Here is a 24,827-nt window from a genome sequence, read left to right as displayed (position 1 = left end):
AATAAAGAAATGAAAAAGGGTGAAATGAAAACATACATGCACACAACTTTGAAATGGTAAACATTTATATAATGATACATACAAAGTACAAGTGATTATGTACAATTGTACAAAGCATTGAATTACAGAAATGGAAAACCTCTGTGGTAGACTACATCCATTGGCAAACAGCGACACGATGCAAGAATGACAAAATGGGACAAAAAGTGCAACTTCTGCACCACATGCTGCATAGTGTCAAGTACTTTTTTTTATGTTAGGCATCCATAGTTATGAGAATCAATTTAGCAAATATTTTGTTACAAAATATCAAGGCACGACTTTCGATTTATCCATTTGGCTCAGAACGGAGATCATCTTATCACAGTATTTTTTGAGAATAATTAAGCTAAACTCTATCAGAGATGGAGATATTACTGTATATCCTTCATTCAACTACCTACGTACCAGAGTTAAAGCTCCACTTCTTTCACTGGGAGACCTTTTTCTGGCTCAGGACGCTGGTATTTCATCCCAGAGAACGTCTCTGAGTTGCATGACTCCATTGATGTTTAAAAGAGACTGTCAACGTCCCCCATCTCCACAAACACAGTCTTCATTTGTGTGTAGTGCTCTACGGTCACCTGACCGTTCTCTCTCCCTATGCCTGTGGAGACAACAGCAAAATGTTTATTCTTCTTGACACGCTATTATTACTGTTGTTGACAATAGTCTACCTAACACAAAATACTGTGGAAAATGTAAATGAAAAGGCGTTCAAACAAACCAACGTGATTGCTACACTACAAATAACAACCCCTACATGTTTATAATTCTGATACTCCCATAAAGGAAAATAACAGGTATCTGGTGTGAATACGGTAGGACTGTACCTGACATCTTGAAACCTCCGAAGGGCACTTCCACAGGGGTGATGTTATAGTTGTTGATGAAGCAGGATCCAGCCTTCAGCTGTTCCACTACACGGTGTGCTCGCTTCACGTCACTACAGGCCAGACACATGGCAACAAGCAGGTCAAACACTGAAGTGGGATTAAATGTGTACCTCAACCTGAAGGGTGGTGCTCAGGGTATAATGTAGCAAAACATTTTGAAACTGAAAAAGGAACACTGACTGTTCTTATTTTACAACTCCAGGTAGTACCGTTCTGTTTCACTCAGTTTCAAAAACGTTCTCCCTATAGAACACAACCCTGATAACTGTGTTGTATGGTCCTCTGTAGCTCAGCTGGTAGAGCACGGCGCTTGTAACGCCAAGGTAGTGGGTTCGATCCCCGGGACCACCCATATACAAAAAATGTATGCACGCATGACTGTGAGTCGCTTTGGATAAAAGCGTCTGCTAAATGGCATATTATATTATTATTATATATTATATTATTATATATTATATATCATCACCTGGTGAAGACCCCTGCAGCCAGGCCCAGGGCAGAGTCGTTGGCCCTCAGCAAAGCTTCCTCCTCTGTTTCAAATGACAACACAGACATCACAGGCCCAAAGATCTCCTCCTTCACACACGTCATGTTGTCCGTGCAGTTGCCTATGGCCAAGAGATGCAGGGACAAGAGGGAGAGAAAGAAAGAGGTAGATAAATAGTAAATCAGTACAATGGGTATTGGAGAAAGAGACTATAAATACTCACCTATGTATGCATTTGGACAGTGATGCTAAAAAGTGAAATTTGTCTATACTCCAGCATTTTGGATTTGATATATGTGCATATGAGGTGACAGTACAGAATGTCACCTTTTATTTGAGGGTATTTTCATACATATCTGATTTAGAAATGAAAGCACTTTATTGATCTACTCCCCCCGTTTGAAGATTTTGGACAAATTTCACTTACTGTTTTAAAGTAGTCAAAAGTGTAGTATTTGGTTCCATTTCCTTGCACACAATGACTACATCAAGCTTGTGACTAGAGGTCTTCAAGGATCCACCTGTACCCAAATACCTGAGACAGGGCCCGCGTGGGTCCGGATCCAGAATTCAAAATAATGTCACGGGTCTGGGTTGGCTCTGATATGATTGTCACGGGTCTCGGGTACAGTGGCTTGCGAAAGTATTCACCCCCTTGGCATTTTTCCTATTTTGTTGCCTTACAACCTGGAATTAAAATAGATTTTTGGGGGGTTTGTATCATTTGATTTCCACGGCATGCCTACCACTTTGAAGATGCAAAAATATTTGTTATTGTAAAACAAGAAATAAGACAAAGAAACAGAAAACTTGAGCGTGCACACCAAACGTTTACTTATTTCTTTCTTTAAGCAATGGCTTTTTTCAGGCCACTCTTCCGTAAAGCCCAGCTCTGTGGAGTGTACGGCTTTAAGTGGTCCTATGGACAGATACTCCAATCTCCGTTGTGGAGCTTTGCAGCTCCTTCAGGGTTATCTTTGGTCTCATTGTTGCCTCTCTGATTAATGTCCTCCTTGCCTGGTCCGTGAGTTTTGGTGGTCTGCCCTCTCTTGGAAGGTTTGTTGTGGTGCCATGTTCTTTCCATTTTTTAATAATGGATTTAATGGTGCTCCGTGGGATGTTCAAAGTTTCGGATAAATTTTTTTAACCCAACCCTGATCTGTACTTCTCCACAACTTTGTCCCTGACCTGTTTGGAGAGCTCCTTGGTCTTCATGGTGCCGCTTGCTTGGTGGTGCCCCTTGCTTAGTGGTGTTGCAGACTCTGGGGCCTTTCAGAACAGGTGTATATATACACACTGAGATCATGTGACAGATCATGTGACACTTAGATTGCACTAATTAATTATGTGACTTCTGAAGGTAATTGGTTGCACCAGATCTTATTTAGGGGCTTCATAACAAAGGGGGTGAATACATATGCATGCACCACTATTCCGTTATTTTATTTTTTTGAATTTTTTGAAACAAGTTATTTTTTTCATTCCACTTCACCAATTTGGACTATTTTGTGTATGTCCATTACATGAAATCCAAATAAAAATCAATTTAAATTACAGGTTGTAATGCAACAAAATAGGAAAAACGCCAAGGGGGAAGAATACTTTTGCAAGGCACTGTATGTGCAATTTTAACTAAGTTGTCCGGAAGGGCTAGTACAGATCCGAACGCGACTGCTGCAGTAGAGAGAGAAATTCTATAATTTATGCTGCTGCTCTTGCTTTTCACAAGAGTGGCGCTTGTTGTTGTTGTTGGCCAATCATAAGTCATCAAAGCGCCAACAGGCTTCAGTCATAGAGCCTCCGTGTGTGGCAAAAGTTCGGAGATATCTAATCAATGGAAGATGGAATTAAAATATAATTAAAAGTTAAAAGAGAAGGATAGGCTTAAATGACCAAGCGCCAACAGGTAGGCTGCTACTTTATATTCTGAATGGAGTTGTTGTTATTTGTGAGAAAGCGCATGCACTGCAGCCTCATTTAGTCTAACGTTAGCTAGCTTAACGCAGTCAAGACAGGTACAACATAATCATATTTGAGGATAAATAACCTAGCTATGGCAGCTATTAGTCTACTATAGCATGAGTCAGCTTGGTTGGTTGCGGTCTCTCTCCCTGCTCCCGTGTCACTTGCTCACAGTATGGCCCCTCCCCCGCCTGCTAGAGCAGCACATTTTAATCATTTAGCAGACGCTCTTATCCAGAGCGACTTACAGTTAGTGAATGCATACATGTTTTTTTTTCTCCCATTTTTTTTTTTTCATACTGGCCCCCGTGGGAAACGAACCCACATCCCTGCCGGCATTTACAGCTTGTTTTGATTGTGTCACAGATTATGTTTTGTCCAATAGGAAGTGAATGGTGAATAATGTATTGTCTCATTTTGGAGTCACTTTTATTGTAAGTAAGAATAGAAGATGTTTGTGAACACTTCTATGTTAATGTAGATGCTACCATGATTATGGATAATCATGAATGAATCGTGAATGATGTTGTGTGAGAAAGTTACAGAGGGACAGAAATAATAGCCCCCAAAAATGCTAATCTCTTCATTATTGGTAATGGTGAGAGGTTAGCATGATTTGTTATAGCCTCTAACTTTCTCACTCATCATTATTCATTCATGATTTTTCTTAATCGTGGCATTATTAGGATTTATTTAGAAGTGTTCAGAAACATCTTATCTACACACTTAGAAAGGAAATTACTCCAGTCATCATTCCTATTGGGCAAAACATAACCCAAAACAAACTGCAAATGCATCCAACGAGTTTGTAGTGTCACAAGCTTGATGTAGTCATTGCGTGCTAGGAATATGGGACCAAATACTACACTTTTTGACTACTTTGGTACACTATAAGTGAAATTTGTCAGAATACTTATGACATCTTTAAACGGGGGGTCTAGTTCTATAAAGTGCTTTAATTTTTAAATTAGATATGTATGAAAATACCCTCAAATAAAAGGTGACATTCCGTACAGTCACCTCATATAAAACATTTGATCTCAAATCCAAAATGCTGGAGTATAGAGAGCCACATTTTTTATTTAAGCATCACAGTCTAAATACATAGGTAGGGGAGTGTACTTCAAATAGTCCATAATACTAAAACTAGGCTCACCCAATACACATGGTGTCATGTAGTATCCACCTCTGAGTTTGGGATCTAAAGGAACGAAGGGTTCCCCTCCACACAACACCTTGGCTCCCTAGAATCAGAGTCAAATGGTCTTACTTCAACATCACCTCAGTCATGCAGTCAGTAAAGCAGTCAATTTACTTGCCAGTGACATCATCTTCGCCCATTATTATTGGTCTGATCTGATTCTAACGGCTTACCAGGAACTTAAGATAATACTATTGAAAATAGGTACTTTTAGTCTCTTTGAATTGAAAAATCCAAAAAAATTTGCATAGTCAATTTACACACAGCTCTGACACACACACTTACCCCACCAGACATGCCACCAGGGGTCTTTTCACAGTCCCCAAATTCAGAACAAAATCAAGAAAGCGTACAGTATTATATAGAGCCATTATTGCATGGAACTCCGTTCCATCTCATATTGCTCAAATAAACAGCAAACCTGGTTTCAAAGAACAGATAAAGCAACACCTCACGGCACAACGCCTCTCCCCTATTTGACCTAGATAGTTTGTGTGTATGTATTGATATGTAGGCTACGTGTGCCTTTTAAAAACAATGTATGTAGTTCTGTCCTTGAGCTGTTCTTGTCTATTAATGTTCTGTATTATGTCATGTTTCATGTTTTGTGTGGACCCCAGGAAGAGTAGCTGCTGCTTTTGCAACAGCTAATGGGGATCCTAATAAAATACCAAATACCTCTTTCCTGGCCTGATCGACGTAGCCCAAGACTCTGTCTAGGTGTGGCCGGCTGACCAGTGCTCCCATACGGGTGCTCTCCAGTAGTGGGTCCCCTATCTCAATGTCCTTGGTCCTCCTCACAACCTCCTCCAGGAACTCGGGCAACATCTGCCTCTGAACAAACACCCGGGTCCCATTGCTGCAAACCTGGGTTGGACAAACACACACAAGGTAAAAAAGTACATTCATAGAGGAGCTGGTGTTAAGGACTGTGTCACCGTGTTTAAAGAGCTGAAACTTGGATCAAAAGCGCTGAAACTTGCACACCCCACACCCTACCTGGCCCTGGGACAGGAAGTTGGCCATGAGAGCCCCCTTCACTGCGTTCTCCAGGTCACTGTCCTCAAAGATGAGCAGAGGAGACTTCCCACCAAGCTCCAGAGTCACATGCTTCACCCCCTTGGAGCACATCTCCATGATCTGAGGGTTAAGAGTGTTTTGTTACGTGTTAATGACAAAGACTACTTTTCCCATAATGCAATGGACATTGTATGTATTATAGCGCCTCAACACAAAAAACTTAAGTTATGATCTTATTTTGGGATTGTTAGATTTACCTTCTTGCCTGTGGGCACACTGCCGGTGAAGGAGACCTTAGCCACGTCGGGGTGGTGGCAGAGCAGGTTGCCCGTCTCCTGCCCACCCTGAACTATGTTGAACAGTCCCTCTGGGGCCCCAGCTTTGGCATAAATCTCAGCCAGCAGCACCGCTGTCACTGGAGTCACGGGTGAAGGCTTGAACACCATGGAGTTGCCTGATGGGGTGAGAGCAAGAGAGAGGGAAAAGGAGTCTTTGTGTATTATTGAAAATGTGTATTTCTATCAATTGCATATTAACAATTATGGCAATAAAGTGTGTGTTTGACTTTATACTGTAACTTAAAAGGAGTGTGTCGTCATACCACAGGCCAGGGCTGGGGCCGACTTCCAGGCTGCTATCTGAAAGGGGTAGTTCCAAGCACCAATCCCCACACAGACGCCTAGAGGCTCCCGCCGTGTGTAGGCAAAGGAGCCTCCGGGCAGCTGGACATGCTGGCCTAGAGGGACAGAACGGGCAAACAGTGACCATAAACACCACTAGTGGTCAGCAGCATACCAAGTCATCTTGATATCTTTACTACCTACTATAGGTCTAATGCCAACAATTCTCCCCCCAACTGCATCAGAATTCCTATTATGACCCAGTGTAACCCCCCTATCCATCGTCATGCCAACCTGCCAGAGTGCTGGCCACCCCAGCGTAATACTCTATACACAGTCTGGCAGAGTCCACATCCATTCGGGCTTCTGTGATGGACTTTCCGTTGTTCACCACCTCGATCTCCGCAATGTCCTCTCTCCTGTTCTGTCCACAACAGGAGAGCAAGTTTAATAGTCAGAGACTTCAATCCAAAAACTCAAATGAACTGACGTTTGAATGCATTCCAAACTAGTACACTCAAGTTAACCTACAGCTTGTGCAAACAGTATAATCTTGAGCATTGAGATGGATTTTGATTTCAGTTCTGACTGTATGGGGGGGCAGAACAGACCTTGAATTTGGAGTGACTGATCATCAAACTCTGGTATCAGAAAGAGATGCATTCTGGGATGGATACCTCAATGATACGGGCAGCTTCTATCATGATGTGTGCCCTCTCCATCCCGGACATCCGGCTCCAAGCCTGGTAGGCAGACTGGGCTGCCTGCACTGCCTGGTTCACCTCCACAGACCCACAGGGCTCCAGCTCACACAGGACCCGACCTGCCAGCACAAAACAGCAGCACCAGTCACATACACACACACATACTGGACAAACTATCTGACATACTATGAGGAACATGACAAGTTACATCAACAAGTAAATTGTGTATTCCTCCAATTCTGATGTGGGTATAACCATAAACTATATACCCATTCCACCGAGAGAGTGACTGTAACAAGGAAACAGGATACATGATGTGTCATGTGTGACAAACAAGTGGTTTTCAGCCAGCTGAATAAAATGACAGTGGAGATTAACCAATAAAAGAAAAAGCACTTTGGGTGTATGAATGCGTAAAATCAAGTTCTGTTAGAATACATCTTCATAAAAGTGAACAGAGCTTTCAGAGATTACTCTTTAGAAACCAGGTAGCTACCAGTTGCAGGTTCGTAAACAGGCTCAGTGGTTGACACATCACTGATCTTTACTCTGTCTCCGCACCAGAAATTCAGCGGGACTTTGACGTCCACGGTCCCCGATGAGGCACAACGTAGAGCCGCAAAGAGTAGAGCAGCAGGCCGGGCCAAAACAAGCCTTTGAAGCATCTTTCTGACAGTCACACTTCGGACAGTGGACACAGCTACAACGGGGGAAAAAACGATTAGGCTATTATTAGTCATGTCAAAAACAACAGGGAACAAAACCCTCAAGCAATAATCATGAAATGACCTTACAACATGTAGGCTAGCTGGCAATCGAACTGTGTGGCAACAATTCAACTATCCGTAAACAAATATAGCCGTTAACTGACAGTTGTAAAAAAGAAAAACAGTTCCACATGTCGTTGCATTGCACTTACACAACAAAGTCCTTGTAGAAATGTTAAAGCTGTTTCACAATGCAATCATCAAATGTAAACTTTATTTTTAACCCCAAAATGCAAGAACTGCTGCTACGAACGATGCTGCTACGGAAATGAACCGTAACTACAGGAGAACATGCGCAAGCCAATTGGATCCATGCAGCTGTTGCGCTCTTCTTGAGGCAAAGAAAAATCATATGAGAAAGAGGTTAAACTCCTTAAATACTTTATTCATTATGTAGAAACAAATGAAATGTTGGAAACCTAAACCTGCTAATCTCAGTACAGTTGAATAGACCAACAATTAGCACGAACAGTTCATTAACTGTACAATGCTGAGGAAAACACTGAACAACATGCAATCTTATGTTCTGACATTGGCAAATTTACATTGATGTTTTTGATGTAGTTTGAGGTTACAGAGAACTGTGAAACTTTTACCACACTGCATACAACTAAATGGCTTTTGTCCACTGTGAAATCGCTCATGTCTTTGGCAGTTGTCCTGCCTTGTAAACATCTTGCCACAGAGTCTGCAACTGAAAGGTCTCTCACCCGTGTGAACACTCTGATGTGACTTAAGTCTTTGCTTCTGAGTAAAACTTTTCCCACACTCAAGACATCTGTATGGTTTGACTCCACCATGAGAGTGCTGGTGTGCTTCAAGTTGACAATGGCGGTGGAAGCTCTTTCCACACAATGAGCAGATAAACACTTTTTGGTTTGCTTCAGCTCTCCAAACATTTACCATCCTCTTTGTTTTCAATCTGTTCTTATTAAGAATATGCTGTTGGTTGTGTGAGTGTGACTCCGATGTGCTCTCAGTTGCTCTCATGAGCCCTTGTGAAGAAGGTCCTGGTTGCTGCAGTCTGGGATGTAAAATCAAGCCCTCCCTCACAATAGGATGCAGAGTATCTCTGTACTGCCCCTGCACAGCTTGTATGGACTCAGACATGGCATCGCCATGATACACAGGATGCCTCTCAGGCTCCACTTTCACTGGGACAGTGCTGAATATATCATCCAACGGTTTCCCTACAGTGGACAAAGAGGAAGCAGGATGGGATGGGATGGGAGCGGGATATTGATCTGCCTGAGAGGAGAACACCTGTAAGCACCTCTCTGTGGTGTAAGACCCATCTGGGTGACCAGAATTATTCACATGTAGTCCTTGTGTAACAGAGGACCACAGCTGACTATCTCTCTCATCCATTCTAAAGTCCACACTGTCTGTGATTCCTGAGTCTTGTATGGTTTCCTGGCCTGCATGTTCTTCCACCTGCTCTGCTTTCACCAGAAACTCCAGTCCACCCCTCACCTCTTCAAGGTGTCCAGACCTCTGCAGCTCATTGAAGCTCTCTTCTGGGTCCTCTACAGGCATGGCTTGGCCTTTCTTTTTCTCGTCATCACCTGTAAGTAGAGTAGATGGTTTATGTAATTGTTAGAAATTGTAAAGTCAAAAAAACAATCAAACAAAACCTTGAATAGTGCAAATAACCTACCTTCATAGTTCTAAGTCAGCTGCCTCTTACCATTTTGTGGAGTCCCACTCCCAACCTGAAACCCCTCAGCATGTTGCCTGTCATTTGTCTCTCGTGCTGCTGCTTCCCTTTGAGCTTTCCTCAATTCTCTTTCCATCAGCTGTAAACTGTTTTGAAGGCCTTCTATCTCATTTTCTTTCCGGCACATTTCAAGCCGTAGCACGACAGTGCCCTCGTCTACAAGTTTGGTTATTTCTGCAACAGCTGCCTTTGCTAGCACATCCATGATTGCAGCTATTTGTGTACTGAATGAAATAGTGTTAGACATTGTTCTTAAAATAAAATCCCCGTTGTTACACAAAAACGAATATGCAGTGCTAGTGCCTCTGTGAAATGTTTATAACAGAATCGTTTCTTCTATTGTACAGCTTGTCGAAGCTGGCAAGCAGCGTTGTTGTTAAAAAATATATATATTCCGGAAGAACGGTAATGGAAATTAGGACAGAAAGGGTTACTGTAAACTTTCTAATACATACCCTTATTGGTTTATGGAATAGAAATATACAGTAGGACAAAACATACACTACATGACCAAAAGTATGTGGACACCTGCTCGTCGAACATCTCATTCCAAAAACATGGGCATTAATATGGAGTTGGTCCGCCCTTTGCTGCTATAACAGCCTCCACTCTTTTGGGAAGGCTTTCCACTAGATGTTAGAACATTGCTGCAGGGACTAACATAGCATCCCTCTCTGTTTGAGCCGGGTGTTTGAGTAGGCTAAACCAGCTAGCTGCATTGGCTAGCTAAGTAAGTGAACGTGAAATAAATATTTCTCTCGCTCTTGCTTCTCCTTCATTTTTGAAGAAATTAATTTGTTCACAACTGTTCGACTATTGTCTTTCTCTCTCTTTGAGTCAAGTACTCACCACATTTTATGCACTGCAGTGCTAGCTAGCTGTAGCTTATGCTTTTCAGTACCAGATTCATTCTCTGATCCTTTGCTTGGGTGGTCAAAATGTCAGTTCATGCAGCAAGAGCTCTGATAGGTTGGAGGATGTCCTCCGGAAGTTGTCATAATTACTTTGTCTATGGAAGGGGGTGAGAACCATGAGCCTCCTAGGTTTTTTATTGAAGTTAATGTACCCAGAGGAGGATGGAAATTACACAACATGTACAAAAGTATGTGGACACCTGCTCGTCGAACATCTCATTCCAAAATCATGGGCATTAATATGGAGTTGGTCCCCCCTTTGCTGCTATAACAGCCTCCACTCTTCTGAGAAGGACGTCCACTAGATGTTGGAACATTGCTGCGGGAACTTGCTTCCATTCAGCCACAAGAGCATTAGTGATGTCGGGCACTGATATTGGCCGATTAGGCCTGGCTCGCAGTTGACATTCCAGTTCATCTCAATGATGTTTGATGGGGTTGAGGTCAGGGCTTTGTGCAGGCCAGTCAAGTTCTTCCACACCGATCTCGACAAACCATTTCTGTATGGACCTCGCTTTGTGCACGGGGGCATTGTCATGCTGAAACAGGAAAGGGCCTTCCCCAAACTGTTGCCACAAAGTTGGAAGCACAGAATGTCATTGTATGTTGTAGCGTTAAGATTTACCTTCACTGTAACTAAGGGGCCTAGCCCGAACCATGAAAAACAGCCCCAGACCATTATTCCTCCTCCACCAAACTTTACAGTTGGCACTATGCATTCAGGCAGGTAGCGTTCTACTAGCATCTACCAAACCCAGATTTGTCAGTCGGACTGCCAGGTGAAGCGTGATTCATCACTCCAGAGAACGCATTTCCACTGCTCCAGAGTCCAATGGCGTCGAGCTTTACACCACTCCAGCCGACGCGTGGCACTGTGCATGGTAGTTTAGGCTTGTGTGTGGCTGCTCGGCCATGGAAACCCATTTTATGAAGCTCCCGACGAACAGTTATTGTGTTGACGTTGCTTCCAGAGGCAGTTTGGAACTCGGTAGTGAGTGTTGCAACTGAGAACAGACTATTTATACGTGCTAAGCGCAGTGGTGGAAAAAGTACCCAATTGTCATACTTGAGTAAAAGTAAAGATACCTTCATAGAAAATGACTCAAGTAAAAGTAAAAGTCTCCCAGTAAAATTCTACTTGAGTAAAAGTCTAAAAGTATTTGGTTTAAAATATACTTAAGTATCAAATATAAATGTAATTGCTAAAATATACTTAAGTATCACAAGTAAAAGTAAAAGTATAAATCATTTCAAATTCCTTATATTAAGCAAACCAGATGGCACCATTTTCTTGTTTTTTAAAAAGTGTACGGATAGCCAGGGGCACACTCCAACATTCAGACATAATTTACAAACGAAGCATGTGTGTTTAGTGAGTCCACCAGATCAGAGGCAGTAGGGATGACCAGGGATGTTCTGTTGATAAGTGTGTGAATTGGACCATATTCCTGTCCTGCTAAGCATTCAAAATGTAACGAGTACTTTTGGGTGTCAGGGAAAATGTATGGAGTAAAAAGTAAAAGTAGTTACAAAAATAAATAGTAAAGTAAAGTACAGATACCCCAGAAAAACTACTTAAAAGTATTTTAACTTAAGTACTTTACACCACTGGCTACGCGCTTCGGCACTCAGCGGTCGCATTCTGTGAGCTTGTGTGGCCTACCACTTCGCGGCTGAGCCGTTTTTGCTCCAAGACGTTTCCACTTCACAATAACAGCACTTAAGGTTGACCGGGGTAGCTCTACCAGGGCAGAAATTTGACAAACTGACTTGTTGGAAAGGTTGCTTCCTATGACGGTGTCACGTTGAAAGTCACTGAGCTCTTCAGTAAGGCCATTCTACTGCCAATGTTTGTCTGTGGAGATTGCATGGCTGTGTGCTCGATTTTATACACCTGTCAGCAACGGGTGTGGCTGAAATAGCCGAATCCACTACTTTGAAGCGGTGTCCACATACCTTTGTATATATAGTGTATCTAGACAATGCTCCTAAGAAGTTATTACATTTGCTTGCTCACCCTTAAAAATACCCATGGTTATGCATGATATGTGATACCTGAGATTGCCATATATGGGTGTAAATTGACATCTCTTTGTAGATTGATTAAAACCAAGTTTTAAAAAAGAGGACATTTACAGCGAGAGAGTGAGGATTATGCAGAGGATCCGTTTTCTGAGTAGCCCTGAATCTTAGTGGGACGGTTCTTGTCCCAGGCTGATTTATTCAGGCAGTATAATTAATAGTGAGATTAATAGTCAATAGTCAGAGACTTCAATCCAAAGACTGAAATGAACTGACTTTTAACACATTCCATACTAGTACTCTAATGTTAACCTACAGCATGTGCAAACAGTATAAATACCTTGAGCTATGACATGGATTCTGTGTTCAGTTCTGACTGTATCAGGGACAGAAAATACAGTGAATTTGGAGTGACAGATCATCAAACCCAGGTATCATAGAGATGCTTTCTGGGATGGATACCTCAATGATATGGGCAGCTTCTAACATGTGTGCTCTCTCCATCCCTGACATCCGGCTCCAGCCCTGGTAGGCAGACTGGGCTACCTGCACTGCCTGGTTCACCTCCACAGACCCACAGGGCTCCAGCTCACACAGGACCCGACCTGCCAGCACAAAACAGCAGCGCCAGTCATTCACACACACACATAATGGACAAACTATCTGACATGCTATGAGAAACATGACACAAGTTATATCAATGTAGTACACATTGTGTATTCCTCCACTCCAGTGTAGGTTATATACGCATCAACTAGGCCTATACCTATACCCCTTCAGCTTAGTGTGACCATAACAAGGAAACATTGCAAAGTTTATGACAGGATACATGATGCGTGAGTGTAAAAAACAAGTGGTTTTCAGCCAGCTTAATAAAATGACAGTGACTTTAGATAAAAGTCCAAAAGTGGAGATTAATCAATAAAAATAAAGCATTTGGGCTTATCATCAATTAATATAGGCCTAAGATCAATTTTTGTTCTTCATAAACCCTTAGTGGGACTTTGATGTCCACAGTCCCCGATGAGGCGCAACCATAGAGATAGATAGAGGACTCATCTTCGTATCTGTGCTATTATAGCATCTGCAACATCATGGGCAACGCCATTGAGGCTATCTCCATTTTAAAGTAGTACATTTTTTTCAACACGATTGGCTGATCCTTCCTGATGACCCGGTTGGACATGACTCCAAAAGGGTCACCAGGAGGGATCAGCCAATGAAGTTGGAAGTCCCACCCAGTTGACTACATTCAAATGGTGGAAGCTCTCAAAGGCAGGGCCCATGCTAACACAACCTTTTGGCGACTAGAGGCCTCTATCATTCTCTATGGATGCTACGTAGTGCCGCAGAGTAGGGCCAGGTTTCCGATGCATCGTTCCTATAACTGCTGAAGGTGTCACATGCGTTTCCCAAAACACCACGTAGTGAGAACGTTCACTAAGTGTGTCGTTGGAGCATGTGTCGACAGAGGCGTCATGCCGTTAGGGGGCACGTGACCCCCCAGATTTGTCCTGTTAAAAAATGTCATAATAATTTGCTTTGTAATACTACTAGCCACCTAGCAATTTTATGAAGTTGGCTTTAGCTAGCCCAGATAGGTTCCCTGGACGGTTGGTCATTATGACGTTGGGAATTTGAGACAAAATATCTAAAGGATTGTATTATTAAACATACTTTCCAAACGTGGGTCTGTTGTAGACCCACTTCCTCTCTGCTTACCTCGTGTCATGTGTGGCTCAGTTGGTAGAGCATGGTGCTTACAATGCCGAGCCTGTGGGTTTGATTCCAACAGGGGACCAGTACGTGTCTCACATGTCGTTGCATTACACTTACACAGCAAGGTCATTGTAGAAATGTTAAAGATGTTTTACAATTCAAATGTCAACTTTATTTTAACCCCAAAATGCACGAACTCGAACTGCTGCTAGCTACTGTCTGATCGAACAAGCTACTGAAATGAACTGTAAATAAAGGAGAATATGCTCAAAGCAATTAGAGCTATTGGAGCTGTTGCTCTCTTGACGGGGGCAAAGAAAAATCACATGAAAAAGAGGTTAAACATTTTTAATACTTTATTCATATTGTAGAAACCGAAACCTGCTAATCTCAGTACAGTTGAACGGCTCAACAATCAACATAAACAGTTCTTTAACTGTACAATGCTGAGGAAAACACTGAAGGTGTCACATGCAATCTTAAATTCTGACATTGGCAAATTTACATTGATGTTTTTGATGTAGTTTGAGGTTACTGAGAACCGTGAAACTTTTACCACACTGCATACAACTAAATGGCTTTTGTCCACTGTGAAATCGCTCATGTCTTTGGCAGTTGTCCTGCCTTGTAAACATCTTGCCACAGAGTCTGCAACTGAAAGGTCTCTCACCCGTGTGAACACTCTGATGTGACTTAAGTCTATTTTTCTGAGTAAAACTTTTCCCACACTCAAGACATCTGTATGGTTTGACTCCAGCATGAGAGTGCTGGTGTGCTTCAAGTTGACAATGGCGGCGGAAGCTCTTTCCACACAATGAGCAGATAAACACTTTTTGGTTTGCTACAGCTCTCCAAACATTTACCATCCTCTTTGTTTTCAATCTGTTCTTATTAAGAATATGCTCTTGGTTGTATGAGTGTGACTCAGATGTGCTCTCAGTTGCTCTCATGAATTGCCCTTGTGAAGAAGGTCCTGGTTGCTGCAGTCTGGGATGTAAAATCAAGCCCTCTCTCACAACAGGATGCAGAGTATCTCTGTACTGCCCCTGCACAGCTTGTATGGACTCAGACATGGCCTCGTCATGATACACAGGATGCCTCTCAGGCTCCACTTTCACTGGGACAGTGCTGACTATGTCATCCAGCGGTTTCTCTACAGTGGACAAAGAGTTGCAAGAAGCAGGATGGGATGGGATGGGAGCGGGATATTGATCTGCCTGAGAGGAGAACATCTGTAAGCAACTCTCTGTAGTGAAAGACCCATCTGGGTGACGGTAATTATTCCCATTTAGTCCTTGTGGAACAGAGGACCACAGCTGACTATCTCTCTCATCCATTCTAAAGTCTACACTGTCTGTGATTCCTGGGTCTTGTATGGTTCCCTGGGCTACATGTTCTTCCACCTGCTCTGCTTTCAATAGAAACTCCAGCCCATCCCTCGCCTCTTCAAGGTGTCCAGACCTCTGCTGCTCATTGCAGCCCTCTACTGGGTCCTCTACAGGCGTGGCTTGGGCTTTCTGGTCCTCTTCATCATCTGGAAGTAGATGGTTTATGTTATTGTTAGAAATTATAAAGTCAAATAAGCAATAAAACAAAACATTGAACAGTGCAAAATAACCTGACTTGATACCACTAAGAGTAAGCTCGCCTCTCACCTTTTTGTGGAGTCCCACTCCCAACCTGAATTCCCCCAGCATGTTGCCTGTCATTTATCACTTGTGCTGCTGCTTCTCTTTGAGCTTTTCTCAGTTCTCTTTCCATCAGCTGTAAACTGTTTTGAAGGCCTTCTATCTCATTTTCTTTCCGGCACATTTCAAGCCGTAACACTACAGTGCCCTCGTCTACAAGTTTGGTTATTTCTGCAACAGCTGCCTTTGTTAGCACATCCATGATGGCAGCCATTTGTGTACTGAAAGAAACAGACATTGTTCTTTAAATAAAATCACCGTTGTTACACAAAAACGAATATGCAGTGCTAGTGCTTCTATGAAATGTTTATAACAGAATCGTTTATACTATTGTACAGCTTCTTGAAGCTGGCTAGAAGCATTGTTTGTGGAAAAAAAGTTTTCTTCCGGAAAGCTGGATAACGGAAACGACGACAGAAAGGGTTACCATAAACTTTCTAATAAATGCCCTTATATGTGGATATTTCTGTGAAATCAGTCAAACAGCTACTTGTAAAATTGAAAACACAAATAAGCCAATCAGTTCTCTGCAGAGGTTTATTCACAAAAACTATTAAAACATGCGCTTGCTTATCCTTAAACCCATGGTATGCATGAGATGTGATACCTGACATTTCCATACTTGGGTGTAAATTGACAACAGGATTAAAACCAAATTAATATGGTAAATTAGGTTAGATTGAAAATAGCAACAAAAGGGAGGAAATGTACACACACACATGAACTGAAATGAACTGACTTTTAAATGCATTCCTGCCTGCACTGCCTGGTTCACCTCCACAGACCCACAGGGCTCCAGCTGACACAGGACCCGACCTGCCGGCACAAAACCGCAGCGCCAGTCATAAACACACATACTGGACAAACTATCTGACATGCTATGAGAACATGACACAAGTTATATCAACGTAGTACACAACTAAAATGTGTATTGCTCCAATCTGATGTAGGTTATATACCCATCAACTAGGCCTATAGCCATTCAGTTTAGTGTGACCATAAGAAAACAGTGCAAAGTTTATGACAGGATACATGATGTGTGAGTGTGACAAACAAGTGGTTTTCAGCCAGCTTAATAAAATGAGTGACTTTAAATCAAAATCCAACAGTGGAGATAGAATCAATAAAATAAAGCACTTGGGGTTATCATCATTTAATATAAGCCAAAAAACAATATCTGTTTGAATAAAACCTTATAAAAGTGAACAGAGCTTTCCGATTACTCTTTAGAAACCAGGTAGCTCATAAACCGGCTCAGTGGTTGATATCTTTGATCTTCACTCGGTCTCGGCACCAGAAATTCAGCGGGACTTTGCCGTCCACGGTCCCCGAAGAGGCGCAACGTAGAGCCGCAGAAAGTAGGGACTGGTTTCCGCTGCATCGTTGTCACTTGCGTTTCCCAAAACACCACGTAGAGAGAACGTTCACTAAGTGTGTCGTTGGCGCATGTGTCGATACTGATAGGATCGAAAGAAAGGCAGCGCTGCTCACAGATCAGCTTTATCCATTAAAATCAGAATTATTTAACGTGGTCTCGGGACAATTCGTATTATTCTGTAGGTAAATATGTAACACTACATTTAGTATATGTTAAGTTACATTATGAATGGAATCGCGGTTTTACAATATCATACGAATTAGAGGACGTATAGTATCATACAGCAATTGCATACACATTGGATATAGCTAGTAACTTATCATATGTCTTGGAAGGCGTATAGTATTAGACCTCATCTGAGACCAGGGCCCGGTTTACCAAAAGCATGTTAAAGGTACACTTCAGGATTTATCTTCTTCCCCAGAGTCAGATGAACTCATGGATACCATTTTTATGTCTCTTTATCCAGTATGAAGGAAGTTAGAGGTACTTTCGCGAGCCAATGCTAACTAGCGTTAGCGCAATGACGGGACAGTATTATACCAAATACTTCCAGTCTTTGCGCTAACGCTAGTTAGCAATTGCGGTAACGCTAGTTAGCAACTTACTTCAAACTGCATTCAGAGACATAAATATGGTATCCACAAGTGCATCCGACTCTGTGGGAGTAGATAAAGGCGTTGCACTTGAAAGCACTCCTAATCTAACGCCTGCCTCAAACCATTCATAGAACAGCCAAGTGCGTCGTTAGATGATTTGCCCTCCTGCATCACTTTATACACAAAAGATCTCCGCTTAATATAGAATCACATGGTTTATCCGTCTGTGACCGCCACTAACTTCAGAACATTGTTGACTAAAAATACAAAGTTGCCAATGTCTGTGCAATTGATACAAAAAAGCCATGTATAAAATCATGTTTCAAATGAAAACCGAGATGAATGGATTCAAATAAACAGTATTTTTATATTGAAATACATTTCATGTTCAATCAATTGAGTTATATTTGGCCACCTGTAGGCTTCCGTCTGTAATTTGTCTCGATATACAGTATTTCATGTGTAGCCTAACATCTGCGCAATGATGTGCCAAATCGGTGATTTTGTGCATTTGTTTATTGGGTAAGCATTAGAATAAACCACCTCAATATTTGCAGCCGTCTGGCTATAAGGTGAATGCACCAATTTGTAAATCGCTCTGGATAAGAACGTCTGCTAAATTACGTAAATGTAAATGTAGGCAGTAATATTTCTCTAGGAGCTGATCCGTCGTCAGATTTGTGAAATAATTATAATGTTAAGGTAAGATATGAATGGAGAAAGATGATCAGAGAGTAACACTCCCTTTTTATCGATCCTAAATCAGTATCGAGACATGCTCCAATGACGCACTTAACGACCGTTTTCTGCGTGGTGTTTTGGGAAATATATGTTACATATTCGGCCGTTGTAGGAAAGATGCATCAATTGATAATTACGGGGAGAATTTACATTTGCGGTTAGGGGAACAAAAACAACAAAGGTTAGGAGAACTAAAACGACAAAGGTTAGGTGAATTTACGTAGCAGGTTAGATTAATTTGGTTAATCTTAGAATGGGGGTTAGCAAAATTGTACAGTTGTCCCAGACACGACTCGAACATGCAACCTTTGGACTGCTAGACTGATTACTCCCAGCCATCCTCCCGGACCAACCTCCCTACTTTCGTTTCTGGATTAAGTAACTAGACCATTTGTAGACATCATACGTCTTTGAAAACTAGAGATCCTGGTTCGAATCCAGGCTCTGTCGCAGCCGGCCGCGACCGGGAGACTCATGGGCGGCGCACAATTGGCCCAGCGTCGCCCAGGGTAGGGGAGGGAATGGCCGGCAGGGATGTAGCTCAGTTGATAGAGCATGGCGTTTGCAATGCCAGGGTTGTGGGTTCAATTCCCACGGGGGCCAGTATAAAAAAATATGTATTCACTAACTGTAAGTCGCTCTGGATAAGAGCGTCTGCTAAATGACGTAAATGTAAATGCTCCGAAATACTACCCAATAATAATGGACTAAATCACATTTGGCACATCATTGCGTAATAAAATAAAATATTTATATTTAAATGACAGACCGTGGCCTACAATTAGCAAAATATAACTAAATTGAGTGAATATGAAATTGATTTCATTTCAGGGTTTCAGGGCTGCCAACTTTTGAAGAAAGCTTGGAGTGAGATTTGCTATGTGAATTTACCCCACCTCTTTAAGGAACACCTGGGATAGGATAAAGTAATCCTTCTACCCCTGTGTGTCCTCCCCAGGAAAATGTTACTGTTTTAAAACGTATTTCCTGCAATTCTACATATTTTGACATGGTTTAGGCCTATGAGCAGGGTGGAAAATAAAAATAAATAAAACCAGAGGTCAGGTGTATTCAGGATGCTTTGAACATTAAATGAACACTCAAAATTTGACGACTTTGTTACTTTGAGATTTTGGGGGGATTCAATTTAAAGTATGCAAATATTTTTTTCTACATATTTTCAGACAGTAATGAAATGGGTAAAAACAGTGGGAAGGTTGGAAGCAGGGATTAAACCCTGGTCTCCGGTGGAAAGTTGTATGCAACACGTGCCGGAGAGTGTTACCACTACACCAAGGCTCTGCACAGGAAATAGTAATAGTAATGGTTGATGACAGTGGGTAACCAAATCATAGATCGCAGTCTCCTTGTCCATAGACTGCTTTCAAGGTAAGGATACAAACATTTTGTATTTTGGGTGAAAGTTCTATTTTAAAATCCTGCTTGCTCTCCAGGAGGGTTGGCCACCCCGATCTATGTTTCCCAAGTGCTGGGTGTTTGAAAATGTTCTTGTTATAACACTACATTTATCAAAATCACCCACCTTCAAAAAAAATCTAATGGATATCAACTCGGGTGGTTTATGCCTACTAGTTGAAGATCCTTGGCATCATCTTACTCTGCATAGACAAAATATGATGCTTTTATGAGGTGTGAGTCCCCCTACCATCTCTTCCTAACGTGCACAATACTCAAAGTAAAAAAATTATATGCGAGGCCTGGAACATTTAATATCCAATGATTATTTGTATGACATTCAAAACTGTCCATGAATGGCTACAAAAATACATAGCCTCCTATAATTGATTTTTAAAAGACAATTAGGCATATCAGATTTCAAATATGTGATTACACTGGCAAAATTGGGATGAAGCAGAATAATAAAGTAAGTGTGGGGAATAATAGTAGTGTTCTTGGTGACAAGTACATAAATTACCCTAGAGTTTAGCCCATTGTTAAGAATGAGAATTGTTCCACTGACCTGGTAAATAAAGTAAGTAGATAATAAAATGCCCTGAAGACGACCCTATACCCTAACCAAATAACTGTTATATTTACCCCCCCTTTTCGTTGTCACAGCCTAAATGCCAATCACCAAACGAGGGGACTAATGCAAGTGTGGATTAAATCAACTTTAGTACATGCTGTCAAAAGGCTGCATTCTGCAATAGGGACGGGAGTAACAGCAAACACATTTTGTTGACAACATTGTACATAAAACAGCGCTACCGTGCTGCTCTTTTTACAGCTTTATAAACTCAGCGGAGAACGTTCTCGCTCTCCATTCAGCGCCACTCCAATCCGAGGGGTTTCTTTCAAACGCGCACCCAATCACCTTGAGCCATTACATAACTAGACCAATCATATGCTTTAATGTGCAGTGGTTCATAGTGCTGTGGCAAGACAGGCCAATAATGATAGAGATTCATTTTACATTTACATTTTAGTCATTTAGCAGACGCTCTTATCCAGAGCGACTTACAGTTAGTGAGTGCATACATACTTTTTTGATTTTTCATACCCCTGTTGGAATCGAATCCACATCCCTGGAGTTGCAAACGCCATGCTCTACCAACTGAGCTACATCCCTGCCGGCCATTCCCTCCCCTACCCTGGACGACGCTGGGCCAATTGTGCGCCGCCCCATGCGTCCGCTCGTGATGTTATTAAAATGCAGGTGCAGATGCTCCGATTTCAAAACAATTTGGAGCACAGTTGAAAAGTTAACGCGCTGACTAATTAGAAAATAAAATCAGTACTTTTCGATGCGTGAGAGGTGTGGCGTGTGAGCGTGAGAAGAGGCTCAAATGCGTGTCTTCTCACGGCCAATGCTTGAGAGTTGGCAGCTCTGGGTATGGGAAACAGCTCAGAGATTTAACGATGCTCTACGAAGGTTCTAACAATGAGCTTAGCCTTAAACCGGGCCTAGAGCAGTAAGTCTCAGCCACCGGGCCAAAACAACTTTTGAAGCATCTTTCTGACAGTCGCACTTGGGACAGTGGACACCTAGTTACAACGGGAAGAAACCATTAGGCTATTATTATCAGTCATGTAAAAACCAACAGGGTACAAAATCCTCAAGCAGTAATGTTAATCATGCATCTTATATTACAAAAGGCTCTGCACATACAGTCAGCCTAGCTGGCAACAACAATGAAACTATCCGTAAACAAATATAGTGGTTTTAATTTAATTTAATATGCCATTTAGCAGACGCTTTTATCCAAAGCGACTTACAGTCATGCGTGCATACATTTTTGTGTATGGGTGGTCCCGGGGATAGTGGTTGATTGACAGTTGTCAAAAAGCACAGTTTTACATTTAGTTGCATTGCCCTTACACTGCAAACACCTTGTAGACATGTTAAAGATGTTTTACAATGCAATCATCAAATGTAAACTTCATTTGTAACCCCAAAATGCACGAACTCAACTGCTGCTACGATCTTAAAGTGGCACTCCAGTCTCATTTTCACCTCATTTTACACCTGATTTACTTCATAAAAAGGCACATCTCAATAGGTGGTCCAGGTAAGTTATGACATAGCACAAGTAAAAATGTTTTACCCTTTAATGTGTGGTGTGTACTTGACTGTATTTATACTTGGGATATCACTATTTAAAAATCACCAAATGATGTCTTGAAATACTTGATTGGAAACCTAATCCTGCTAATCTCAGTACAGTTGAACGGTTCAACAATCAACATAAACAGTTCATTAATTGTACAATGCTGAGGAAAACACTGAACAACATGCAATCTTACATTCGGACATTGGAAAATTTACTTACATTGATGTTTTTGATGTAGTTTGAGGTTACAGAGAACTGTGAAACTTTTACCACACTGCACACAACTAAATGGCTTTTGTCCACTGTGAAATCTCTCATGTGTTTGGCAGTTGTCCTGCCTTGCAAACCTCTTGCCACAGAGTCTGCAACTGAAAGGTCTCTCACCCGTATGAACACTCTGATGTGACTTAAGTCTTTGCTTCTGAGTAAAACTTTTCCCACACTCAAGACATCTGTATGGTTTGACTCCACCATGAGAGTGCTGGTGTGCTTCAAGTTGACAATGGCGGTGGAAGCCCTTTCCACACAATGAGCAGATGAACACTTTTTGGTTTGGTAAAGCTCTCCAAACATTTACCATCCTCTTTGTTTTCAATCTGTTCTTATTAAGAATATGCTCTTGGTTGTGTGAGTGCGACTCAGATGTGCTCTCAGTTGCTCTCATGAGCCCTTGTGAAGAAGGTCCTGGTTGCTGCAGTCTGGGATGTAAAATCAAGCCCTCCCTCACAATAGGATGCAGAGTATCTCTGTACTTCCCCTGCTCAGCTTGTATGGACTCAGACATGGCATCGTCATGATACACAGGATGCCTCTCGGGCTCCACTTTCACTGGGACAGTGCTGAATGTGTCATCCAGTGGTTTTCCTACAGTGGACAAAGAGATGCAGGAAGCGGGATGGGATGGGATGGGAGCGGGATATTGATCTGCCTGAGAGGAGAACATCTGTAAGCATCTTTCTGTAGTGTAAGACCCATCTGGGTGACCAGAATTATTCCCACTTAGTCCTTGTGTAACAGAGGACCACAGCTGACTATCTCTCTCATCCATTATAAAGTCCACACTGTCTGTGATTCCTGGGTCTTGTATGGTTCCCTGGGCTACATGTTCTTCCACCTGCTCTGCTTTCACCAGAAACTCCAGTCCACCCCTCACCTCTACAAGGTGTCCAGACCTCTGCAGCTCATTGAAGCTCTCTACTGGGTCCTCTACAGGCATAGCTTGGGATTTCTGGTCCTCTTCATCACCTGGAAGTAGAGTAGACGGTTTATGTAATTGTTAGAAATTGTTAAGTAAAATAAGCAATAAAACAACACCTTGAACAGTGCAAAATAACCTGACTTGATAGCACCAAATGTCAGCACGCCTCTTAGGTGCTTTTAGGAACTCGGGTGTATTTAAAACACGGGTGTGGTCCTTTGTAGCTCAGTTGGTAGAGCATGGTGCTTGTAACGTCCACGGCAGTGGGTTCGATTCCCGGATGTAAAAAAATATATGCACGCATGACTGTAAGTTGCTTTGGATAAAAGCGTCTTCTAAATGGCATATATACAACACCAGTCAAAAGTTTGGACACACCTACTCATTCAAGGTTTATTTTTTATTTTTTACATTGTAGAATGATAGTGAAGACATCAAAACTATGAAATAACACATATGGAATCCTATTGTAACCAAAGAAGTGTTAAACAAATCAACATATATTTGAGATTTGAGATTCTTCAAATAGCCACCCTTTGCCTTGATGACAGCTTTGCACACTCTTGGCATTCACTCAACCAACCCAGCCAGGCAATTTATTAATTTGATCTCCACTATAAAAAGCATCTAGACATTCTCACATTTCTTTTAGAATTACATTTAGATTGTAGAAACCTTGTCTGTCTCTCCGACATTTGCAACATTGTTTCAATATTAAAATTCGATCTCCAGCTGTCCCATAGCAATGAACTAGTCGGAACGAGACTGACAGGCAGGCAGTGTTTCCCAGGCAGTCGAAATCCTGAATCAGCTGGCATAATTTTTATAGATACAATGGAAAACAACGCTAGAGTATATACATTTACCCGCGTTGCTAAAAGCACCTACCCTCCTCTTACCTTTTTGAAGAGTCCCACTCCTAACCTGAATTTCCTCAGCATGTTGCCTGTCATTTTTAACTCGTGTTGCTGCTTCTCTTTGAGCTTTCATCAGTTCTCTTTCCATCAGCTGTAAACTATTTTGAAGGCCTTCTATCTCATTTTCTTTCCGACACATTTCAAGCCGTAACACGACAGTGCCCTCGTCTACAAGTTTGGTTATTTCTGCAACTGCTGCCTTTGATAGCACATCCATGATTGCAGCTATTTGTGTACTGAAAGAAACAGTGTTAGACATTGTTCTTCAAATAAAATCACCACTGTTACACAAAAACGAATATGCAGTTCTAGTGCCTCTGTGAAATGTTTATAATAGAATCGTTTCTACTATTGTACAGCTTATCGAAACTGGCAAGCGGAATTGTTTGATTAAAAAAAAAAATCTGGAAAAATGGACAACGGAAATGACGAAAGAAAGGTTTTCAATAAACAACTTCTTCTTCTTCTTCGGTGAGGTTTAACGGCGGTTGGCATCCAATATGTTACATTACCGCCCCCAACTGAACTATAGTATAGATCCATTACACTTTGTGATACAAAATGGGCAAGGGGACCCGGGAAAAATAAAATACAAATATTATTATAATTTTAATTACCCTTATATTTTTTATTACCCTACCAATTTTTTTTAACCAAAACTAGAAT

At 41.7% G+C, this 24,827-nt stretch overlaps 2 protein-coding genes and 1 long non-coding RNA gene across 4 annotated transcripts; all 3 read right to left on the bottom strand.

The window, feature by feature from the left end:
• Nucleotides 1-44: 44 nt before the first annotated feature.
• On the bottom strand, nt 45-7,973 carry LOC311098773 (4-trimethylaminobutyraldehyde dehydrogenase B-like). Its single transcript, XM_084139338.1, has 12 exons — nt 7,849-7,973; nt 7,426-7,629; nt 6,903-7,048; nt 6,520-6,649; nt 6,207-6,341; nt 5,863-6,059; nt 5,585-5,725; nt 5,264-5,452; nt 4,541-4,628; nt 1,402-1,543; nt 873-985; nt 45-646 (listed from the first exon to the last, which is right to left on the bottom strand). Exons 2-12 carry the CDS (start codon nt 7,592-7,594, stop codon nt 552-554), a joined length of 1,545 nt encoding a protein of 514 aa, XP_083995464.1. The 5' UTR covers nt 7,595-7,629; nt 7,849-7,973; the 3' UTR covers nt 45-551.
• Nucleotides 7,974-14,400: 6,427 nt separating this feature from the next.
• Nucleotides 14,401-16,149, bottom strand: LOC311098618. Its single transcript, XR_014609650.1, has 2 exons — nt 15,724-16,149; nt 14,401-15,602 (listed from the first exon to the last, which is right to left on the bottom strand). It is a non-coding gene; the product is annotated as an uncharacterized lncRNA (long non-coding RNA).
• Nucleotides 16,150-21,729: 5,580 nt separating this feature from the next.
• Nucleotides 21,730-24,551, bottom strand: LOC311150760 (uncharacterized protein). 2 transcript variants are annotated; one of them, XM_084188287.1, is made up of 3 exons: nt 24,144-24,551; nt 23,200-23,291; nt 21,730-22,974 (listed from the first exon to the last, which is right to left on the bottom strand). In XM_084188287.1, exons 1-3 carry the CDS (start codon nt 24,418-24,420, stop codon nt 22,258-22,260), a joined length of 1,086 nt encoding a protein of 361 aa, XP_084044413.1. In that variant the 5' UTR covers nt 24,421-24,551; the 3' UTR covers nt 21,730-22,257. The 2 variants fall into 2 exon arrangements, with proteins under 2 accessions (XP_084044413.1, XP_084044412.1); XM_084188286.1 differs by having other exon boundaries at nt 21,730-23,291.
• Nucleotides 24,552-24,827: the final 276 nt, after the last annotated feature.

The sequence above is a fragment of the Coregonus lavaretus genome (genome assembly GCF_964263955.1).
Source record: "Coregonus lavaretus genome assembly, chromosome: 23".
Classification (NCBI taxonomy): Eukaryota; Metazoa; Chordata; class Actinopteri; order Salmoniformes; family Salmonidae; genus Coregonus; species Coregonus lavaretus.
Note: the sequence above shows the minus strand (reverse complement) of the source record. Positions and strands in the feature narration are given on the sequence as shown.